This window comes from Oncorhynchus gorbuscha, linkage group LG16, assembly GCF_021184085.1.
Source record: "Oncorhynchus gorbuscha isolate QuinsamMale2020 ecotype Even-year linkage group LG16, OgorEven_v1.0, whole genome shotgun sequence".
In the NCBI taxonomy this organism is placed as follows: Eukaryota; Metazoa; Chordata; class Actinopteri; order Salmoniformes; family Salmonidae; genus Oncorhynchus; species Oncorhynchus gorbuscha.
In genome coordinates this window covers 69,132,251-69,147,337 of record NC_060188.1, presented here as the reverse complement: position 1 = coordinate 69,147,337, position 15,087 = coordinate 69,132,251, and the positions used below count along the sequence as shown (strand labels likewise).

The following is a 15,087-nucleotide window of genomic DNA, read 5'->3' as shown; positions in this document are numbered from 1 at the left end:
ATTACTATGGTTTTCTCTCAATACCACAAGGATGACACAAGTGAAGTATAGTGCTGTATGGTGGTTTTGAATGTAGCAGGTAATACTTTTCAAAGTCAGTACTTAATTTATTGAGTTTATATATCAAATCTGGGGTCAATTTGACTAATGGTTTATGCTTCAGATTTGTGAAATATTTTCAGTGTTATTTCCGTGATATGTCCCATTGTTAATCTGCATATTTAAATCTCACATTCATTTTGAGGAGACAAAGTCCACTCGATCAATAGTTATTGCTCGAGTATCCTATGTCACTGGTGCCAATGGCATCTATAGTGCCACAAACTGATCTAGTGCAGTCATCTAAGGTTGCAGTGACTTTATATTCACACAGCTTCTAAGGATATATACAGTACCAGTCAAAAATTTGGACACACCTACTCATTCAAGGGTTTTTCTTTATTTTTACTATTTTCTACATTGTACAATAACAGTGAAGACATCAACACTATAAAATAACACATATGGGATCATGTAGTAACCAAAGAAGTGTTAAACAAATCCCAATGTATTTTATATTTGAGATTCTTCAAAGTAGCCACCCTTTGCCTTGATGACAGCTTTGCCCACTCTTGGCATTCTCTCAACCAGCTTCATGAGGTAGTCACCTGGAATACATTTCAATTAACAGGTGTGGCTTGTTAAAAGTTAATTTGTGGAATTTCTTTCATTCTTAATGTTTTTGATCCAATCAGTTGTGTTGTGACAAGGTAGGGGTGGTATACAGAAGATAGCCCTATTTGGTAAAAGTCCAAGTCCATATTATGGCAAGAAAAGCTCAAATAAACAAAGAGAAACGACAGTCTATCATTACTTTAAGACATGAAGGTCAGTCAATACGAAACATTTCAAGAACTTTGAAGTGCAGTCGCAAAAAGCATCAAGCGCTATAATGAAACTGGCTCTCATGAGGACCGCCACAGGAAAGGAAGACCCAGAGTTACCTCTGCTGCAGAGGATAAATTCATTAGAGTTTCCAGCCTCAGAAATTGCAGCCCAAATAAATGCTTCACAGAGTTCAAGTAACATACACATCTCAACATCAACTGTTCAGAGGAGACTGTGTGAATCAGGTCTTCATGGTCGAATTACAGCAAAGAAACCACTACTAAAGGACACCAATAAGAAGAAGAGACTTGCCATTCTGCAACTATATGCCATCACATCTGGTTTGTGCTTAGTGACAAAGACCCAACACCCCTCCAGGCTATATAAGGGCTATTTGATCAAGAAGGAGAGTGATGGAGTGCTGCATCAGATGACCTTGCATCCACAATCACCCGACCTCAACCCAATTGAGATGGTTTTGGATGAGTTGGACCGAAGGAGAAGCAGCCAACAAGTGCTCAGCATATGTGGGAACTTCTTCAAGACTGTTGGAAAAGCATTCCAGGTGAAGCTGGTTGAGAGAGTGTGCAAATCTGTCATCAATGCAAAGGGTGGCTACTTTGAAGAATCTAAAATCTAAAATATATTTTGATTTGTTTAACACCTGTTTGGTTACTACATGATTCCATATGTGTTATTTCATAGTTTTGATGTCTTCACTATTATTCTACAATGTAGAAAATAGTAAAAACTAAAGAAAATCCCTTGAACGAGTAGGTGTGTCCAAACTTTTGACTGGTACTGTACATAAAATTTGCATTCCATATTTCATGGCTTCATGTCCATAGGTTATTTTAGGCTGGGTTTGATGTGGTGCCATCTAGTGGTGTAGCGGGGCCATCCTTGAATTCAGCAACTAAACATTATCAAATTCATTAGAGGCTAATTTATTGAGTCTATATACTGTACCACATCTGGAGTCAATTTGACTTATGGTTCATGAGAAGAAGATTGAACGAGCATGTTTAGCATTAGCATATGTGCTAACATTCATCTATAGTGCAGCCATATTTGAATGCAGCAACTATTTATATATGGTTCATGTGAAGATTTTTTAAGTATTCTCAGCATATTTTAGCATATTAGCGTATGTGCTAATACACATCAACTAGTATAATATGGCCATCTTTGAATGGATCAACTTTAATTTCTCAAACTCCAGTGACTATTGTGATGAGTGCAAAGACCACATTTGTAGTGATTCTGACTTTTAGTCCATGAGAAGAAGATTTTTTATGAGTATTTTAAGCATTAGAGTTGCATAGTCAAAAAGGTTAATTGTTCATGGTGTCCTTATTTTTTATTTTTTTGATATCAATGCCAAACTTGACATGGTTTGTCACAGTAATGTCTCTGATGACTTCAAAAAGGTGAATGTTGTCAATGAAAATTAAAATAATAAGAATTTAGACAATAACAATAACTTTGCTGTGAACCCCTATTGAGGCCTAATGAACACATGTGTCATGTTGATTATAGGTAGGTTAGGAGATAGAAACCATTCAGTCCTATTCAGTGGGAGTTTGAACAGACAGCTTGAGTAGTGTAATGTAGGTGTGGATGCGCATGGCTGGGCATGGCCCGCTTCACTGATGCAGCACACAGCAGGTGTTTGAACGATCATGACAATCACTCATAGTGACAGCAGGACCTGGACCAGGCTGCACCAAGGGAACTGCTGCAAAACAAACTCACTCAGAGCATCTCTGTGACAACTTGACAGTGCAGAGACTCTTTCACACACAGACTCTACCGTTGTCGCGATATATATGGGAGAGTGGGATAGGTTGAGCCAAAGGGGTAAGTTGAGACACTATTGTTTCTTTGAAACCATACAGAAAATGTATAATTCGACCAAATATTTAGGAAGAGGTAATCATTTCATGGGGTCTGTGAAGGGAGAAATCACATGGAAAAAGTTAGGTTAAAAAAATTAAACTAATTAATTTATTGTGATGCTTGTATGTAAACCAATGTATATCATTTTAAGATGGTTCTATACATCAGTTGGGGTCTTTCTAAGCTTCTATATGAGGTCCTAAACCTAGTGCATCCTTGTAGCTGTGTGGGCTAAAATAGTCCAAATGTTTGCCTTGGGGTAAGTGGAGCCAATAGTTGAGCCAATGCCAAGTTCAGCAAATGTAAGTGTTTTCTTCCCAGGTGTAATGCAAGGCATTATTGCTGGGGTATGAGGTAACAACAGGGCCTGGCTTATGTTAAAGGTGTAAAAAAAAGTACAGTGTTTGCTAGGTGTTAAGCCTGTGTTAAAATCTGCTTTAAATGATTAAATAACAAAAAACCTGTTGTGATTGTGTTGAAATGTGTTTGGGAAATAACAATAGACATGGTAATATTTCATTCATTACAGAAATGTGTAGGTGGCATAACTTCCCTGGTTCTGTGGCTTAACTTACCCCATACCCGGGCTAGGTTGTTCCAATAGACCACTTTTTTTGGACAAGCTATGTTTTCAAAACTGTAATGTTCTATGAATTCTGATTATTTCTATAGACACTCAACATCCTGAAATATGATGTCTTTGCTAGAAATAATACTTTATTTCCCTTGATGGAGTGAAGCTGAATGTAAAAATGGCTCAACTTACCCCACTATCCCCTACAGAAGCTTGTCTTGTTCTATTATACATTCAATACATTGGCAGGACAATCATCTGCCACAGCTCTATATATTCTCACATTACAAAGCCCAGAGATACAGTAGGTATAATAAGGGTCTTTGCCATTGGCTTTTTGGAACAGGACACCAATTGCTTCTCATCTAGCAGTGTCTGTCAAATGTCTTGCTGAAAAGAAACACCAATACCCCTCACTTCATACAGACTAACCTCCATGTCCGGTCAACCCATCAACCATCTAGATTTGATTTGTGGTATTTGTATTTGGAATCTGTCGCTGTTAAACCTTAATATGAAGCCTGACGAGCTGTCACTGCCAGTGAAGCAAGCCATCGTTAGGCTGAAAAAAACCCATCAGAGAGATGGCAAAAACATGAGGTATGGCCAAATCAACTATTTGGTACATTCTTAAAAAGAAAGAAAGCACTGGTGAGCTCAGGAACACCAAAAGGCCCGGAAGACCACGGAAAACAACTGTGGTGTATGACCTAATAATTATTACCCTGGTGAAGAAAAACCCCTTCACAACTGTTGACCAGATCAATAACACCCTACAGGAGGTAAGCATATCGGTGTCAAAGTCAACAATCAAGAGAAGATTTCACCAGAGTAAATACAGAGAGTTTACCACAAGATGTAAACCATTGGTAAGCCTCAAAAATAGGAAGACCAGATTAGAGTTTTTTTTTTCAAGTCTAAAAAACACCTGTACAGTTCTGGAACAACATCCTATGGACAGATGAGACAAAGATCAACTTGTTCCAGAATGATGGGAAGAGAAGAGAAAGGAAGGAACTGCTCATGATCTGAAGAATACCACCTCATCCGTGGTGGTGTGGCAGATAGCCTAGTGGTTAGAGTTTTGGGCTAGTAACCGAAAGGTTGCTGGATCGAATCCCCGACCTTGACAAGGTAAAAATCTGTTGTTCTGCCCCTGAACAAGGCAGTTCCCCGGTAGGCCGTAATTGTAAACAAAAATGTGTTTTTAACTGACTTGCCTAGTTTAATAAAGGTTCAATTTAAAAACAAATCTGTGAAGAATGGTACAGGTAGTGTTATAGCGTGGGCATGTATGGCTGCCAATGTAACTGGTTCCCTTGTATGTATTGATGACGCGACTGATGACAAAAGCAACAGGATGAATTCTGAAGTGTTTAGGGCTATATTATCTGCTCTGATTCAGCCAAATGCTTCAAAACTCATTTGATGGCGCTTCACAGTGCAGATGGACAATGATCCAAAGCGTACTGCAAAAGCAACTCAATACTTTTTTAAGGCAAAGAAGTGGAATGTTCTGCAATTGCCAAGTCAGTCACCTGACCTGAATCCAATTGAGCATGCATTTCACTTGCTGAAGGCAAAATTGAAGGCAAAAACGCCCGAAGAACAAGCAGGAACTGAAGACAGCTGCAGTAAAGGCCTGGCAGAGCATCACCAGGGAAGAAACCCAGCATCTGGTGATGTTTATGGGCTCCAGACTTCAGGCAGTCATTGATTTGTCAAAGGATTTGCAAGCAAGTATCAAAACTCACAATTGAATTTATGAATGTGTTAGTTTGTCCAATTACTTTTGAGCCCCTAAAATGGTGTGTGTGTGTATTTATAATAATAATAATATATACCATTTAGCAGACGCTTTTATCCAAAGCGACTTACAGTCATGTGTGCATACATTCTACGTATGGGTGGTCCCGGGAATCGAACCCACTACCCTGGCGTTACAAGCGCCATGCTCTACCAACTGTGTGTGTGTGTGTGTGTGTGTGGTGGTGGGGGGGGGTGTACAAATTGTTGTAATTCCTACACGGTTCATACAATAATTTTGACCAATTAAAGATGAAAGTCTACACTTCAAGCACATCTTGATTGTTTCCTTTCAAATCCATTGGGGTGGTGGACAGAGCCAAAATTATGCAAATTGTGTCACTGTCCAAATACTTATGGACCTGACTGTACATGAGAAAACGGGTGTGTTTGTTTGCTTGTGTTATTCCCTACATTCACGTGTGTATTGTAAGAGCAGGAGTGTGTAACAGTGTACTTGGCATGCATTTCACATCTGAAACACCAAATGCGTAAAGATCTCTTCCATTTTATTTTCAAACACAATGAAAGGTAGTGTAGCGTACACACTCACAGCTGCTCCAAACGGCCAGACGCACATGCCATCTTGCACAAACAAGTGATATACATGGATTATACACACACACACACATCCAAGTACACACACATGCACATACATACGCAAACACACAAATACACACACAAACACACTTACGCAAACACACAAACTCACACACACAAAGGCCCAGGTGGTGTGAGAACAGTCCTGCAGCAGCATGCTGCTCTATTTAATCTGTACCACAGTAACACATGTTCTACCTTGTCTGCCTCTGCTACCCTGCTAGGAATTTGTTTCCTCACTATTTCCCTCCACTTCAGCAGATGTTTTCTTTAATGAGTCCAACGCGAAGGTACCCTCTGTGTTATTGGTCAACGTGTAATTACCGGAAAACAAACTGGATGATCTATGACTATCCTACCAACAGGACATTAAAACTCTAATATCTTATTTCACCGAGATGTGGCTGAACGACGACACAGGTCATATAGAGCTGGTCATACAGAGAGAAACAAATTATAGTCCATCTTTACTCCACATACAGAGACGCATACGAAGCTCTCACTCGCCCTCCAGATGACATGGATGCTACGTTACAGGACTGTTTTGCTTGCACAGACTGGAATATGTTCCGGGATTCATCCAATGGCATTGAGGAGTATACCACCTCAGTCACCTGCTTAATCAATAGCTGCATTAACGAAGTCATCGCCACAGTGCCTGTACATTTCCCAACAAGAAGCCATGGATTACAGGCAACATCTGCGCTGAGCTAAAGGCTAGAGCTGCCACTTTGAAGAATTCGGACACTGATCCGAACGTTTATAAGAAATCCCGCTATGCCCTCAGACGAACCATCAAACAGGCAAAGTGTCAATATAGGACTAGGATTGAATCCTACTATACTGGCTCTATGTGGAAGGGCTTGAAAAATATTACGGACAACAAAGGGAAGCTCAGCTGCGAGCTGCCCAGTGACGAGCTAAAATCTACCAGACAAGCTAAATGCCTTTTATGCTCGCTTTGAGGCAAGCAACACTGAAGCATGCATGAGAGCACCTGCTGTTCCGGATGACTGTGTGATCATGCTCTCAGTAGCTGATGTGAGCAAGGCCTTTAAACAGGCCAACATTCACAAGGCCGCAGGGCCAGATGGATTAACAGGACGTGTACTCATGCGCAGACCAACTGGCAAGTGTCTTCACTGACATTTTCAACCTCTCCCTGACCGAATCTGTAATACCAACATGTTTCAAGCAGACCACCATAGTCCCTGTGCCTTAGAAAGCGAAGGTAACCTGCCTAAATGATTACCGCCCCATAGCACTCACGTCGGTAGCCATGAAGTGCTTTGAAAGGCTGGTCATGGCACACATCAACTCCATCATGCCGAAAACCCTACACCCACTCCAATTCACATACCGCCCTAATAGATCCACAGATTACGCAATCTCAATCACGTTCCACACTGCCCTTTCCCAGTTGGACAAAAGGAACACCTATGTGCCCAAAAAGCTCATCACTAAGCTAAGGACCCTGGGAGTAAACATCTCCCTCTTCAACTGTATCCTGGTGGTCAGGGTAGGCAACAACACATCTGCCACGCTGATCCTCAACACTGGGGCCCCTCAGGGGTGCGTGCTCAGTCCCCTCCTGTACTCCCTGTTCACCCACGAATGCATGGCCAAGCATGACTCCAACACCATCATTAAGTTTGCTGACGGCACAACAGTGGTAGGCCTGATCACCGACAATGATGAGACAGCCTATAGGGAAGAGGTCAGAGACCTCCGAACAGTCACACATTAACATTGACAGGGATGAAGTGGAACGAGTCGAGGTTTTCAAGTTCCTTGGTGTCCACATGACCAACGAACTGTCATGATCCAAATACACCAAGACAGTTGTGAAGAGGGCACGAGAACACATTTTCTCCTCAAGAGACTGAAAAGATTTGGCATGGGTCCCCAGATCCTAAAAAGTTCTACAGCTGCTACAGCGCGAACAAAAAGGACATATTTGGACATAAATTATGGACATTATCGAACAAAACAAACATTTATTGTGGAACTGGGATTTCTGGGAGTGCATTCTGATGGAGATCATCAAAGGTTAGTGAATATTTATAATGCTATTTCTGACTTCTGTTGACTACACACCATGGCGGATATCTATTTGGGTTGTTTTGGTTTCTGAGCGCCTTACTCAGATTATTGCATGGTGGCTTTTTCGGTAAAGTATTTTTTAAATCTGACACAGCGGTTGCATTAAGGAGAAGTGTATCTATAATTCCGTGCATAATAGTTGTATCTTTTATCAATGTTTATTATGAGTATTTCTGTAAATTGATGTGGCCCTCTGCAAAATCACTGGATGTTTTGGAACTACTGAACGTAACGCGCCAATGTAAACTGAGATTTTTTTTATATAAATATGAACTTTATCGAACAAAACATACATGTATTGTGTAACATGAAGTCCTATGAGTGTCATCTGATGAAGATCATAAAAGGTTAGTGATTAATTTATCTCTATTTCTGCTTTTTGTGACTCCTCTCTTTGGCTTGGAAAAATGGCTGTGTTTTTCTGTGACTTGGCTCGGACCTAACATAATCGTTTGGTTTGCTTTTGCCGTAAAGCCTTTTTGAAATCGGACACTGTGGTGGGATTAACAAGAAGTGTATATTTTAAAATGGTGTAAAATACTTGTATGTTTGAGGAATTTTAATTATGGGATATCTGTTGTTTTGAATTTGGCGCCATGCACTCTCACTGGCTGTTGTCGTATCGATCCCGTTAGCGGGATCTCAGCCTAAAGAGGTTTTTAACAGCTTCTACCCCCAAGCCATAAGACTGCTGAACAATTAATCAAATGGCCACCCAGACTATTTACATTGATCCCCCACCCCTTTGTTTTTACACTGCTGCTACTCTCTGTTTATTATCTATGCATAGTCAGTTTACAAATGACCTCGACTAACCTGTACCCCCACACATTGACGCGGTACCGGTACCCCCTGTACAGAGCCTCGTCATTTGCTTGTTACTTTTTTTTGATTACATTTGATTTACTTTAGTTTATTTAGTAAATATTTTCTTAACTCTATTTCTTTGTTAGTTGTTAATTAATGGCTTCTAAGTAAGCATTTAAGGGTAAGGCATGTGACAAATAACATTTTATTTTATTTGACCTTTCTCATTTTAAGTCTGTCTGTCTCTGACCTTTATCTTGGTTTATTTCAATTCTCAACCCCCCCCCCCCACACACACAATTCTTGTTTCTCTTACTCCCTCGATCCTCATGTTCCCTTCATCTCTTGCGCTCTCCTCTCTCTCTGAGGAGGTTCAAAAGGTGGTTGCTGTGGTAACCGGCTATGAAGAATGGGTGTGGGGCTAATTTTAAAGACACACCAGGGTCTCCTTTGACACTGCTATTAAAAAACTAGAAGAGAGAGGGAGAGAACAGGAGATATGGAGCGGGAGGGAGGGAGGGAGGGAGGGAGGGAGGGAGGGAGGGAGGGACAGGGAGGGAGGGAGGGAGGAGGGAGAGAGAGAACAGGAGGGAGAGGAGGGAGGGAGAGAGGGAGAGAGAGAGAGAGAGAGAGAGAGAGAGAGAGAGAGAGAGAGAGAGAGAGAGAGAGAGAGAGAGAGAGAGAGAGAGAGAGAGAGAGAGAGAGAGAGAGAGAGAGAGAGAGAGAGAGAGAACAGGAGATATGGAGGGGGAGGGAGAGAGAGAGAGAGAGAGAGAGAGAGAGAGAGAGAGAGAGAGAGAGAGAGGAAAAATGACAGCACGTGTTCAGCAGTGCTACAGACTTTAATTGAACAGCCACTGGTAGCTGCCTATGGCACATAAATGGAGGCTATCTAAGCTGCTTAGCTACAGTGGAAATGGAGGTCTGCATCTTCTGAGGAACTCTACAGGCTAGTGGTCCAAATAAAGTGCACACACTCAATCAATGTCCCATTGAACACTTCCCCAATATTGTGTGCTAAATAATGAATACACAGAAAGGGAGGGAGAAAGAGCAGGAGGGACGGGGCATTGCTCCAGGGCAGCACTAGCAGTGGATTTTAAACATAGCTGATTTGGTTTCATTTGGTTTACATATCCACTGATGCCAGTGGAGCATATTGTAGTACATAAGGAAGCATAGATCAAGTACAGTAGCCTACAATATAATGCTGTTTAGATCTTGTATGTCTGTGTGTGGATGTAGTAGTTCTGGGTAGATTGAGGGGGTGTGGGATTAGGCTCTCCACTCATGTCTCGAAAGGCAGAACTGTAAGGGAGAGAGCTCATGTCTTATCTGTCTAATGTTGAAAAATGAATGGAAATGCTGGCTGGATAGGAGACAGGTGGGGTTACGCTCAGCCAGCAACATAATGGATATTCATGCAGGGACCCACATGTTCATTATTCACAGTAATGACTGAGACTCCTTCTCTCCATCCTCTCCTTCCTTCCTTCCTCCTTTGTGTCTTAAATCTCAGCAACACACACAAACACATGCATAAATGCACACACACACACACACACACACACACACACACACACACACACACACACACACACACACACACACACACACACACACACACACACACACACACACACACACACACACACACACACACACACACACACACACACACACACACACACACACATGCAAACAGACACAAACACACACACATTTTAACGTGTAAGTTTGAATAGTTTTTATGTGAGTGTGTTGTTCTCATTCAAGGAGTGTTGATGAGTGTGAAATGCCCTCTATTTGTGTGATATCCCTCATCTTGCATACCCACTGGGCACACACTGGTTGAAATGGAATCAACATGGAAAATTGGATTAGAAAAAAGTAATCAACCAGTAATGTTTTCATCTAATTTCAAATAGCGCTGTAAACATTGAAATTAGAGTTAAACTTCAATGTAAATACATTGACTTAATCTAACTATTAGGTTGTTACAGCAATCTCATTTCAATATAATCATCAGAACTATGAATATGTTGATATTACATTGAAAATTCCACATAAAATGTAAAAAATATTGTACATACTACATTATATATACAGTATATTATTAGGTGGTTGAAATGATGTATGTTGAATTTTAGATTTGATTATATATATTTTATTTACATTTACATCATTACATTTAAGTCATTTAGCAGACGCTCTTATCCAGAGCGACTTACAAATTGGTGCATTCACCTTATGACATCCAGTGGAACAGCCACTTTACAATAGTGCATCTACATATTTTAAGGGGGGGGGGGTGAGAAGGATTACTTTATCCTATCCTAGGTATTCCTTAAAGAGGTGGGGTTTCAGGTGTCTCCGGAAGGTGGTGATTGATTCCGCTATCCTGGCGTCGTGAGGGAGTTTGTTCCACCATTGGGGAGCCAGAGCAGCGAACAGTTTTGACTGGGCTGAGCGGGAACTGTACTTCCTCAGTGGTAGGGAGGCGAGCTCTATTTGACCTTGTTCAAATGTTGATAGTAAAATTGTATATTTAAATCAACATTATTCCAACGTCATGCTATCAACCCAAAAAAAGAGGTATATTTAAATTAAATGTGAAGGCACAATCCAAAGATTTCTGCCTGAACAGTGACTCCTACTGGTATATCAGGGGTAATGCACTTCAGTGAGACCATCCAGATGCTTACCTCTATATACCCTGCTTAACTTTGGAAACAACTGTGCTCATTTTAGCAGAGCTATCAACACATTTGGAACTTGATGAGATTCCATACTGATGACTTTAAAAAAAGTATATGTATTGTCCACATTGATTCCACGTCACAATATGTTGACAAATTACGTTGAAACAGAGTTGATTCAATCAGTGTGCACAGTCTGTAGTGTGTTCACGTGAGCATGCTATTTAGAGCGTAACAACTCCACCCCTCCGTACACGCTGCAGCAGCTGAGGGATTCGTCCACACGCAAGCACACACACACACACACACACACACACACACACACACACACACACACACACACACACACACACACACACACACACACACACACACACACACACACACACACACACACACACACACACACACACACACACACACTACTACACACATCTGATGAAACTTGTCTTTGGTGTGAGAGCTACTTTTGTCTCTATTGATTTGCTATGGTTGAGCTGAGGTACATAAGCACAGCCTTTATTGGCTTAAGACAAATGATGTCACTCTAACTCACACATAATAACAGTCAAATCCAAAATGCAAACACAGTGCCGAGGCACTTTTACTGAATTATATTAGACCAGTAACATCATACAGTATACTGTACTGTATGATGTATCACAGTACTTACAATGATTCTTTGTTCTGCTCTGTGACAAATTTCTTACAGGGAAATTTTACACTCCTGATAACACAACTGAAATTCTGTATTTTTCTTCTTCCCCCCTTCCTTCTCCCCTCTTTCTTTCTCTCCAGGATCCTGCTGACTGTAGTAGTGATCTTCCGTATTTTGATAGTAGGTATAGTGGGTGAAAAGGTCTATGAGGACGAGCAGATAATGTTCATCTGCAACACTATGCAGCCGGGCTGCAACCAGGCCTGCTACGACAAGGCCTTCCCCATATCCCACATCCGCTTCTGGGTCTTCCAGATCATCTTGGTGTGTACGCCCAGCCTATGCTTCATCACCTACTCCGTACACCAGTCCGCCAAGCAGCGTGACCGCAGTTACTCCATCCTGCACCCCTACATAGACCACGGTCACGCAAGTCACCACAGTCGTGGAGGCGATCACCACGCCCGCAAGCTGCGCAACATCAACGGCATCCTGGTGCAGAACCCCGACAGCGGCAAGGAGGAGCAGGACCTGGAGGTCAAGGAGATCCCCAACGTGTCCCGGGGGCTCACGCAGGCCAAGAGTGCCAAGGTGCGGCGGCAGGAGGGCATCTCCCGCTTCTACGTCATCCAGGTGGTGTTCCGTAACGTGCTGGAGATCGGCTTCCTGGCCGGCCAGTACTTCCTGTATGGCTTCAACGTACCAGGGATGTTTGAGTGTGACCGCTACCCCTGTGTGAAGGAGGTGGAGTGCTATGTGTCACGCCCTACAGAGAAGACGGTGTTCCTGATTTTCATGTTTGCAGTGAGCGGCATCTGTGTGCTGCTCAATCTGGCCGAGCTCAACCACCTGGGCTGGAGAAAGATCAAGATGGCCGTCAGGGGTGTTCAGGCCCGCAGGAAGTCCATCTGTGAGGTGCGTAAGAAGGATTTGCCGCATGTGTCCCAGGCCCCCAACCTGGGCAGAACTCAGTCCAGTGAGTCAGCCTATGTCTGACAGAGGTTCCTCCACATGGGGGGACGTGGACTTCTGGACCAAGCAAGCTTTTTCTGGGGAGGACAAACACTTAGCCCAGCTACCCCCACCCTAAGGGGCACTAACTCTATGTACACTGCTACATTATTCATGAGCGCAGAGGGACCTCGCATGGACATATTGGAGGATTATTGGAGAGAAGAGCTTTTTGGACTCTACAAGAGAGAGAAAGTACGTCAAGGGCAGTTTTGTTGCTGTTACTAAAGTTAGATTGTAACTGTAGGGGGAGTTGTGATCTGAGTTCTAGGTGACACTAGGTGCCTTCCAAGAGAACACACTGGAAAAAGAGGACATAGGACTAATTACTGTAAGAATATGAAATAAGGACAGTTAAATAAGAAATAAGTCTCACCTAAAAAGTGCTATCCTTTGCTTTTGCAACATAGTCCCTTAATTTCTTTATGTATGTGTGCATATGCAAGAAGGTATGCCTGCACGTGTGTGTGCGACAGATAAAGCAGTGTGTATGCCTTTGTTCTGCAGAGTCAGAGCAGGGATGATGGGCGAAGTTGAGTTGCTGAGGGACTGAAAATAACTTTCTTTCAGTTATTTTCCTTCCCTGCGGCAGCTCCAATGTAAGGAGGAGCCAAACAGAGGTGATGCACCTTTTAAAAAAACGTCAAAAATCAACACTAAAACTATACCTCAGCACAAACTGGAAACCTCCTCTACCCGTCCCCACTCCCCCAGTAGCACCCCCTTCCTCCCTCCTCTCCCCGCCCCCACTCCCCCAGTAGCACCCCCTTCCTCCCTCCTCTCCCCGTCCCCACTCCCCCAGTAGCACCCCTTCCTCCCTCCTCTCCCCGTCCCCACTCCCACAGTAGCACCCCCTCCCTCCCTCCTCTCCCCGTCCCCACTCCCACAGTAGCACCCCCTTCCTCCCTCCTCTCCCCGTCCCCACTCCCCCAGTAGCACCCCCTCTCTCCCTCCTCTCCCCGTCCCCACTCCCCCAGTAGCACCCCCTCCCTCCCTCCTCTCCCCGTCCCCACTCCCCCAGAAGCACCCCCTCCCTCCCTCCTCTCCCCGTCCCCACTCCCCCAATAGCACCCCCTCCCTCCCTCCTCTCCCCGTCCCCACCTCCTCCCCCAGTAGCACCCCCCCTCCCTCCCTCCTCTCCCCGATCCCACTCCCCCAGTAGCACCCCCTCCCCCTCCCTCCTCTCCCCGTCCCCACTCCCCCCAGTAGCACACCCCCTCCCTCCCTCCCTCCCTCCTCTCCCCCCGTCCCCACTCCCACAGTAGCACCCCCTCCCTCCCTCCTCTCCCCCGTCCCCCTCCCTCCCTCCTCTCCCCGTCCCCGCTCCCACAGTAGCACCCCTCCCTCCCCCCTCCCCGTCTGCCCACTCCCCCAGTAGCAGCCCCCTCCTCCACCCGCACCCCCATTAGCACCCCCTCATTTGCTCGCTCCCCACAAGCACCCCCTTCTTCCCCCCACTCCCCCACTAGCACCCCCTCCTCCCCCACTCCCCCAGTAGCAACCCCTCCCCCTCCGCTCCCCCACTGGCACCCCCTCCTTCGCCCACTCCCCCACTAACACCCCCTCCTTCACCCGCTCCCCCACTAGCACCCCCTCCGCCCTCCGCCCTCCACTCCCCCACTAGCACCCCCTCCTCCTCCCACTCCCTCAGTAGCACCCCCTCCGCCTTCCACTCCCCCACTAGCACCCCCTCCGCCCTCCGCTCCCCCACTAGCACCCTCCCCCCTCCTCCCACTCCCCCAGTAGCATCCCCTCCGCCTTCCGCTCCCCCACTAGCACCCCCTCCTTCGTTCGCCCCCCCCACTAGCACCCCCTCCCCCCCTGCTCCCCCACTAGCACCCCTCCTCCTCCCACTCCCCCAGTAGCACCCCCTCCGCCTTCCGCTCCCCCACTAGCACCCCTCCTCCTCCCACTCCCCCACTAGCACCCCCTCCTTCGTTCGCCCCCCACTAGCACCCCCTCCTCTCTTACTGTATTATGCATTCTTAAAGAACTGACTACAGTATGAAGCACTAAAGGAATTCATGGAATTCCAACAAGCCCTTCTTTTTCCATTACACAGG

At 44.6% G+C, this 15,087-nt stretch overlaps 1 protein-coding gene across 1 annotated transcript in view; it reads left to right on the top strand.

Annotated features, from left to right (window-relative positions):
* Positions 1-13,819, top strand: part of LOC123998850 (gap junction delta-2 protein-like) — a 30,405-nt gene extending 16,586 nt beyond the window's left edge. Inside the window, exon 2 of the mRNA XM_046304053.1 lies at positions 12,154-13,819. Within this exon, the coding sequence (XP_046160009.1) occupies positions 12,154-13,009 (856 nt within the window). The 3' untranslated portion in view covers positions 13,010-13,819. The remainder of the gene's footprint in view (positions 1-12,153) is intronic.
* Positions 13,820-15,087: the final 1,268 nt, after the last annotated feature.